The sequence below is a fragment of the Oncorhynchus masou genome, chromosome 12, assembly GCF_036934945.1.
Source record: "Oncorhynchus masou masou isolate Uvic2021 chromosome 12, UVic_Omas_1.1, whole genome shotgun sequence".
Lineage (NCBI taxonomy): Eukaryota > Metazoa > Chordata > Actinopteri > Salmoniformes > Salmonidae > Oncorhynchus > Oncorhynchus masou.
The window spans coordinates 48,235,158-48,244,476 of record NC_088223.1 but is presented as its reverse complement, the minus strand read 5'-3'; the positions used below and the strand labels follow the sequence as shown (position 1 = coordinate 48,244,476).

Sequence of the window (9,319 nt, the reverse complement as noted above, 5' to 3'; positions counted from 1 at the left end):
GCACACCCCTGGTCCTGCAGCACGCCCAGAAAAATCTGAAAATAATACAAATAAATCATAGCCAGACATTCAGAGGTCGACACAGCAAATTCAGGAGAGAAAGAGTGAGAACGAGGCGCTCGAACACTGGTTGCGACACTGTGTCCCAGTTAACAGGTAGCCCTGGATTGGGCCAATCAATATGAAAATGTTATCCTCAAAACATTTTTAAAGCTTGTTCTTTTAAGAGTTGACAGTAGTAAGAAAAAAAAAACGTTAATACGTCCAGCAACAGTGTTGGTATTGTATTGTTATATTTGTTGTTGTTTTACTGGGGACTATAATGAAAAACAATATATACATATATATACAGTAAATCGATTTTTGTTAAATTATTTAAATAATGTATTGTTTGTATTTTCAATAAATGTATGTCTAAGCTACTTTAAACTATATACTTTTTTACAATGTTAAATCAGAAAAACGTAACAGTCATGTAACATTTTGTCAGGGGGGCTTTTATTTGCAGTATGATCACGTGGCCGAGGTTCACAACGCTCGGACTTTCCTTTGGGAGCTGGGTAATATCATGGGCGAGATGTTTCTCAGTTGTTCTGAAACCTTTCCCGTTGACATTGTAAGGTTACGACCGTCTTCATCGTCAACGTGTCTGTTGTAAGCGACGTGGGAGGCGTTATATCTGGTAAATGGAAACGAAATTGTACATGTTAGATTGCGTTTTACATTCAATGACCATTGTTCTCGTTACAGCGCCATAATCGCTCGCTGTAGCTTGATATGGCTGCCTATCTGCTTCATAATGCATTTGAAATAGTATGTCAGGCATTATCATGTATTTGTCCAACAAAACTGCTTTTGGTGATGGAAGAACAGCCGCGCGCTATTCTATTTTACTCGCTGTGTCCATCATCACCGGTCTACACCGGTTGATCCAGCGCAACATTCACAGCCATTGCATTGCATAACGGATTGCGCATAGAGTGAGATAATCCCAGGCAGCAACACTCCCATGCATTGCATTTTATTTGTTCCATTTTAATTACGTAAATCGATGACAGTTGTTGTTAACTTGCATTGAGAATTAGAAATGGTTACAGATGATCCCAATGAACGTGTGCCATATGCAGGGACATTAGTGTTTATATAGGTAGCCATTGTATTAAGTACGAGTTCCCACACACAGTTTGCGGTATACTGTGGTGTATGCCTTTGGATGATGACGATGATAATGGGTAGTGTCAGCTATTATCTGCTCTAGAGCTCTTGTTTTTCTGAGCATAGCCAGAGAGTGCCCCAGCCAAAGACCGCCTGTCTGTCATGTCTTCTGCTGATTGCTGTATTTTGGTTCCTTTTCAGCTTCACAGGGCTGTGCTCCTTTGCATCTCCCACAATGCTTTGTCAGCAGGCCTTACTGTCCGAGAGTGAGCCAGATAATAAACCCAGCCTATTGTAAGGGTCATTACCTCTATTCAGCACTACACACACGGTAAGCATGGGCAAGCCTTTGCCTCTGTTATCTAACCTAACCTACATTTCAGGTTGTATTTGTCAGTAAAGACTTTGGCCTCCCTGACACAGATGACTCCAGATTGCTTTCTCAAATAGCACCTGAGAGAATAGAACACCAGAACAGAGCATAACACCATATCAGCTGCCAAGCAGTGAAACATTGACTCACCTGAACAGCGCAATGTTGTCAATGAACAAGCTGTTACTCTTGTTTTAATTATGGTTGCTTACCATCTTTGGCCACCTACTCAAGCATGCAACTGGGTGTTTCGTCCTTTTCCCCCATGGTTATCTGGATCACTCACTTCTAAGTAGTGCATGTTCATATTACATACATCATTTTGATTATGACATTATTTCTCTGAGGTGAGCATGTACACTGTACATTTCATTATGAATAGCCTAAAATGATCACAAAATAGGTTGTTCTGTGTTGGTGAAATTAGATACTGGTATTCAAAATAGTCTCCTTGTCCCTTAAAGGTCCAGTCCAATCTTTTGTCAGGTTGGATTAATCTGAACAATAACCCATTGTGAGCCATAACAGAGACAGCCTTCTGCAACAATGTCCAGGTCAGGAGATATACCAGGTAAGGATGGGGGGCAGTAAGAGTGGGCATTGCAGTGTTGTGTACTTGTTTAAAATGGTGATGGTATACTGTATGGAAACATATGCTTCCAACGCATATAGAGTGGCAAGATACACTGATCATCATGTTATGTATTTTGAGCACATTTGAAGTTATTTTAGACAGTGTTTTAATGCTTGAACATTCCCTCCTCAGCCCTGGAGTCTGGGACCCCAGAAGGGCTCCTGGGAGGCATGTCCCTGCCCGTTGGCATGACCCGCCGTGCCATGAGCTATGATGACAACATGGAGGCGCCCATGTCGCCCCCTCCCTCTGACATCAACATCAACAACCTATGGGGGAGGAGGCCCGTGGTACCAGACAGGAGGTTCAGTCTTCTGGCTGAGGTAGATCTCTCACACAATGCTCCACTGATCTATAGCCTCACGTAGTTAAGATAGTGATCTGTGTTCGTCCATATTCATAAAGCGTCTCAGAGTAGAAGTGTTGATTTAGATTCACGTCCCCCCCCCTGTCCATGTGATGTTATTCATAATGATCTAAAAGACTAAACTGATTCTAGATCAGCCCTCATACTCCAACATACTTTATGGATATGATCCCAGGTGTTTCTATTCATACAAATGTTCATCTAGCTGCCTGTGTGATCCATGTTTTTTTTTTTTATCTCTTGTTTTAAAGGAGGATGAGTCTGGAAATGCCCTGACCCATGCTGCCACGTTTGACGCTGGTCTCAGGCCACATATGCCAGTAGTGGTGAAAGCCAAAGCCTCCTCCATCATTATGAACTCTCTGATGACCAGTAAGACTCTTCACTGTGATAATGAATGAGGATAACTGTATAACTGTGAGCTCATCCAATCCTGTTGCTCATTAATGGAACACTGATTAGGGTGGGGTGGGGGTGGTATATAGAGTACTAGTCAAAAGTTTGGAGACACCTACCCGTTCCAGGGTTTTTCTTATTTTTTACTATTTCCTACATTATTAATATATATTATGTCCTCTGTGTTTTTCCAGAGCAAACCCAGGACAGCATGTACAGGTTTGAGCAGCAGGCTGGGCTGAGAGACACTGTCTACACGCCCCACAAGGGCCTCACTTCTGAGGAGACCCGCCACCACCATCGCATGCCAGAGTCATTCCATGTGAGTCTTTATTTTATCGCTTACTGTGGCCCTACTTTATTATCTGGAGTCTGATAATTATTAACAGGAAAATATTACTAATATTTTATGAATAATATTTTATAAATTGTATTATTTTTGATGATTGGTTTGGTAAAGCATCAATAGTGTAATCAATGAATGCTCCAAATCTCAATTAGCAATCTACAGTATGTCAAAGAGGAGTGATTATTGAGATTTAACTGTTAATAATATTCATCATACTATATACTTTTTCCCTTTTGCTATATTGCCTGTAGAAAATGAATATTCAAAGTATGGACATGGGAGCAGGGCATAAGGGAGGACACGAGGACAAGCAAACATCATCTGCTCAGTCCACCCCAAATAGCACTCCTCAGAGCTCACCCAAACAAAAACGCAGGTAAGTGCAACCATGTCCTCATTACCAGCTGTTTATGGAAACATGCTGTACTTTGACCCTGAACACCAAATACATGTGCCCTTGCCCACCTTATCTACCTACGTATATGAGCATGAGTATAATGCCTGTTCAGTGGCCACTGTAAAGTGGTTGACCATCTGGCATTTCTCTGTGTTCCTGGCAGGGGCTGGTTCACCAGCCAGAGCACAACTGTCACTAGCTCAGACCTCAGTACCAGCTCTAATATGAGTGTGGACATGGGTGCTGATGAAGGGGGAGGAGCAGTCGAACGCTGGGGTGTCTTTGGACCACGTCTGGTGGTTCAGAAATCCACTACCGACACCGGTGCGGACCACACAAACACAGGTAAATGGGATTTGGGGAGGGTGATACTTAACACGTTTTCGTTTGGTAATGGTGTTCATCTAAACCAGGGGTCCTTTCCTGTGACCCAAATCGTCCTCCAACAACTCAAAATTAAGAAGAAATAGTGTGTGATTATAGATGTATTCTCCGAATTTGCGATCCATCTCTCACATGCCCAGGGCCCACTTTGGATCCCGACTCATAGTTTTAGAAACCCCATAATCCAGTTTATAGGTTGGCTCAATGTTCTTTGATGTGAATTACACATGAATACGATTGTTTTTACATGGTTGTGTACTACATCAGTACACTTTATTTTCTTTGTGTACCAGATATCCTTATCTGTGTTGCCTTGACGCTTTTAACAAATTATCAATTTATCAGGTGTTTATAGAGTCAACGAAAAGTTTTGATCATATACAGTCACTTCCAAAGTTATAGGCATCCTTGATCAAGAGGAGAAAAAACAACTATAAAATAAATAATACAAATACTGAGCTATATTGCATGCTCCAAAAACATGGACAAACTGTATTATTTTATACTAATGCAATTGTTTAGATAGATTTAGTTTAAATAGTAAAAAAAAATAAAAAAATCTCAAAATTATAGGTTTCAAAATTATTGGCACCCCTGTTTTGCAACCTCCCCTGGCAAGGACAATGACACTGGGCCTTTTTCTAAAATGTTTTATGAGATTAGAGCTCACTTCCTTGCTATCCTTCGCCTGCGCTTATGGACTGCCCTCTTCAATTCAAACCACAGGTTCTCAATGGGGTTTAAGTCTGGAAACTAAGATGGCCATTGCAAATTGTTGATGTTGTGGTCAATTAACCATTTCTATGTGGATTTTGATGTGTGCTTGGAATCATTGACTTGCTGGAAGATATACTTGCTGACAAGTTTCAGCCTCCTGGTAGAGGCAACCAGGTTTTTGGCTAGTCCTGTTTACTGGTTCATGATGCTGTTGACCTTAGCAAGTGCCCCAGGAACAGTGGATGCAAAAAAGGCCTGTAACATAAATGATCCACCTACATATTTTATCTGCGGTCCTTTTCTGCACATGCATTGTTCTTTCAATGCCAAAACCACCGCTGGTGTGTTTGGCCATAGATCTCTATTTTCGTCTCATCTGACCGTAGCTCCTGGTTCCAATAAAATCAAATTGAATTTGTCACATGCGCTGAATACAACAGGTGTATATACCTTACAGTGAAATTCTTACAAGCCCATCATTTTAATCAACAATGCCGTTTTAAGAAAAATAAGTGTTTAGAAAGTATTTACTAAAATAAACTGAAGTAAAAAATAAATAATTAAAAAAAAGCTCAAAATACATTTAAAAAATAATAATAATAAAATAACAGTAGCGAGGCTATATACAGGGGGTACCGGTACCGAGTCAATGTGCAGGGGCACAGGTTAGTCAAGGTAATTGAGGAAATATGTACAGTACCAGTCAAAAGTTTGGGCACAGCTACTCATTCAAAGGTTTTGCTTTATTTGTACGATTTTCTACATTGTAGAATAAATAGTGAACACATCAAAACTATGAAATAACACATATGGTATCATGTTGTAACCCAAAAAGTGTTAAACAAATATAATTTATTTTATATTCTTCAAAGTAGCCACTCTTTGCCTTGATGACAGCTTTGCACACGCTTGGCATTCTCTCAACCAGCTTCAACTGGAATGCTTTTCCAACAGTCTTGAAGGAGTTCCCACATATGCTGAGCACCTGTTGGCTGCTTTTCCTTCACTCTGCGGTCCAGCTCATCCCAAACCATCTCAATTTGGTTGAGGTCGGGTGATTGTGGAGGCCAGGTCATCAGATGCAGCACTCCATCACGCACCTTCTTGGTCAAATATCCCTTACACAGACTGGAGGTGTTTTGGGTCATTGTCCTGTTGAAAAACAAATGATAGTCCCACTAAGTGCAAACCAGATGGGATGGCGTATTGCTGCAGAATGCTGTGGTAGCCAAGCTGGTTAAGTGTGCTTCGAATTCAAAATAAATCACAGTGTCACCATTATTATTATTATTTATTTTTTACCCATTGCCTGATTTTATGAAGGTCAACAACCATTTGTCTCTTTTTGTTTGTGAGTTCTTTGCCTTTTCCAATGGCAATGGATGACAAATGGATTTTTACATGCGTTTTACCTTAGTTTTATACCTCAGTGAAACAGGACGCCATAGAATGTCACAATACATTTTCTCTGAGATTAATTTTTTTTTAAATTGAACATTAATGCAGATTTCATTTTGTTTGATTTAATCGACACGATTCTTTAGGGGTGGCAATAATTTTGAGATCTGTTGATTTTTAGATAAAGTATTACTTTTTAAACAAAATCTCTTTCTCTTGGTAATTGTATTAGTATGAAATAATATAATTTCCCAAAATTTTATGAGCTTACAACAGCTCAGTATTTTATTATTTATTATTCGCTTACCTTTATCAAGGGTGTCAATCACTTTTGGAGGCGACCTGCACTTATTGCTCCTACCTAAGATAAGTCCTGTGTTTTTCTCTCCAGGGGGTTTTGCTCTCCAGTCTTACCGCGGGGCCCAGAAGCCCACCCCCATGGAGGTGATGAAGGCCCAAGCCACTCGGTTGGCTGATGACCCTGCTGTCGACAAACAGGCCCCACCCAAGATGGAGATCCCCACCATGGAGGGCAGTAGACGGTCAGCCCGTCCGCACAAACTCAAACCTCGAGACATGAACATCCTCACTCCCTCAGGCTTCTGAGAGGTACCATGTCCTCACTACTCCCTAATGTTCTACTCGGTCAAGTTGTCGTAGCTGGTCTACCCTTTTTCCTTTCCTGACTTTCCTGATCTGAAATGAGGTCCCTTTAATGTATGTGACTGAATCTGAGAATCTTCACAATTTCCAAAAAGAAAAGCATCCTGTTGTGTTTGATACTATAGCATTTGGTTTTGAAGTTTTCCTCTCTTGCACTAAAAGTCGTTTATTTTTGTTTCTATTTGTGTGATAAGGTTATTGTGCCATGTTGATTTTGTTTTGCATCATCCTTTGTCTTGTAAGGGAACTGTGTATTTTTACTCTGTATTTATGGTCCAACTGTGAAAACGTTCTGATACATGACAGTGTGCAAATATTTACTCTCACTGTTTGATAAAAACAAAATGTTACGGCCACACTGTGTAGTGGTTTGATCATTCTGTTTGCTTGTGAATCTCATTCTCCTGAAGTACCACTAGCTTTTCATTGTCTGCAGATTTACATGCCGATAAGATGTAATGATTGTCATTGTCATGTCTCCCAAGAACTTTGTGGTGATTATTGTTCACCCTCGATGAAGTGTGGTTATTGTGCATCCGCATTCTTCCTGTCAAGATGACCCTTTTTGAAGTTAAAACGCTGTTAGTAAAACACTGCAGTAGAATATTAATATGACATGTTACATATTTACCAGTGAAGTATGTAATGATTTGACTAACCCTGTTCAGGTGTTTTTCTATTTATTTTTTTAAATAGAAAAATCATCCATATACATGGCTGTCCATATGTATGTATGTCTTCTGTGGACTTTGTTGTAAATATCTGAATAAAAAATAATTCTAACAATGAACAAAATCTGGTTCCATCAACCATCCAGAAACAGTGGAAATATGGTCAGCGCTGCACAGGTTAAAGAACCCGGTGGAGAAGGATGGGTTTTCCATTGTGATTTAGAAATTGAAGTATTTGTACATTTCATAAGGCAAGATCAGCTACCACTGATTGATAGCAATAGAAACCTGCTGCTATTTCACACTGTGAAGTGATCGTCAATTCTTTAGCAGGAATACTAATGATTACCAGTAGATGGCATCAGCTCCTTTGTAACACAGTCTCTGAATTGGCTGGATAACTCATGGAATGCAACGCTGGGATTTCATTTAACCTGTCTCACCGATATGTGATATTTCAGTTTTTTATTTGTAACAAATGTGCCAAAAATGTTTTACCTGTTTTTACTTTGTCATTGTGGGTAGATTGATGAGCGATTACAAATCTATTTTAGAGTATCTAAATGTGGAAAAAGTTGTGTGGTCTGAATATCTTCCAAATCCACTGTGTAGGCTTAGGCGTCCACCATAATATATTAAAATGTATTAATTAGAAAAGGTATGAGGCACAACATCTCTGTGGGCCACAACAAGAGATATGGGGGAGAAGCCAAGTGTAGTAAAGACAAAAATACATTAGGGACTCTCCCTCACCCACATTTCCATTAATTCCCAGTCTTACCATAGCCTATTCTGCAAACTGAAGGCCAGCACTTCATTTTGGGCGTCATACCTTTTCTAATTAATACATAAATTAATTATGGTGGACGCCTACAGTGGATTCAGTAGATACCCACAATGACAAAGCAAAAACAGGTAAAACATTTGTGGCACATTTGTTACAAATAAAAAACTGAAATATCACATTTACAAAAGTATTCAGACCCTTTACTTAGTACTTTGTTGAAGCGCCTTTGGCAGCGATTACAGCCTTGAGTCTTGGGTATGACGCTACAAGCTTGGCACACCTGTATTTGGGGAGTTTCTCCCATTCTTCTCTGCTGATCCTCTCAAGCTCAGTCAGGTTGGATGGGGAGCGTAGCTGCACAGATATGTTCAGGTCTTTCCACAGATGTTCGATCAGGTTCAAGTCCAGACTCTGGCTGGGCCACTCAAGGACATTCAGAGACTTTTCCCGTTGCTACTCCTGCGTTGTCTTGAATGTGTGCTTAGGGTTGTTGTCCTGCTGGAAGGTGAAGCTTCACCCCAGTTTGAGGTCCTGAGTGCTCTTGAGCAGGTTTTCATCAAGGATCTCTGTACTTTGCTCCGTTCAACTTTCCCTCGATCATGAGTGGTCTCCCAGCCCCTGCCACTGAAAAACATCCCCAGAGCATGATGCTGCTGCCACCACCATTCTTCACCGTAGGAATGGTGCCAGGTTTCCTCCAGACGTGACGCTTGGCATTCAGGCCAAAGAGTTCAATCTTGGTTTCATCAGACCAGAGAATCTTGTTTCTCATGGTCTGAGACTACTTTAGGTGCCTTTTGGCAAACTCTAAGTGGGCTGTCATGTGCCTTTTACTGAGGAGTGGCTTCCGTCTGGTCACTCTACCATGAAGGCCTGATTGGTGGAGTGCTGCGGAGATGGTTGTCCTTCTGGAAGGGTATCCCATCACAGAGGAACTCTGGAGCTCTGTCAGAGTGACCATCGGGTTGTTGGTCACCTCCCTGACCAAGGCCCTTCTCCCCTGACTGCTCAGTTTTGCCGGACGGACG

At 40.9% G+C, this 9,319-nt stretch overlaps 1 protein-coding gene across 1 annotated transcript; it reads left to right on the top strand.

Moving 5' to 3' along the window:
- The first annotated feature begins 515 nt into the window (after positions 1-515).
- LOC135550230 (putative monooxygenase p33MONOX) lies at positions 516-7,622 on the top strand. The gene is made up of 9 exons (XM_064980845.1): positions 516-682; positions 1,357-1,486; positions 1,993-2,099; positions 2,295-2,485; positions 2,781-2,901; positions 3,120-3,247; positions 3,526-3,650; positions 3,835-4,016; positions 6,562-7,622. The coding sequence occupies exons 3-9, from the start codon at positions 2,075-2,077 to the stop codon at positions 6,774-6,776; spliced, it is 987 nt and encodes a 328-aa protein (XP_064836917.1). The 5' UTR covers positions 516-682; positions 1,357-1,486; positions 1,993-2,074; the 3' UTR covers positions 6,777-7,622.
- Positions 7,623-9,319: the final 1,697 nt, after the last annotated feature.

What these genes read in the sequence shown, in the direction of transcription:
- LOC135550230 (XM_064980845.1), top strand. Translation starts at nt 2,075, where the DNA reads ATGTCCAGGTCAGGAGATATACCAG. An exon ending in GCATGCCAGAGTCATTCCAT is followed by an intron (nt 3,248 to 3,525) that starts GTGAGTCTTTAT and finishes TATTGCCTGTAG; the next exon opens with AAAATGAATATTCAAAGTAT. An exon ending in TGCGGACCACACAAACACAG is followed by an intron (nt 4,017 to 6,561) that starts GTAAATGGGATT and finishes TTTTCTCTCCAG; the next exon opens with GGGGTTTTGCTCTCCAGTCT.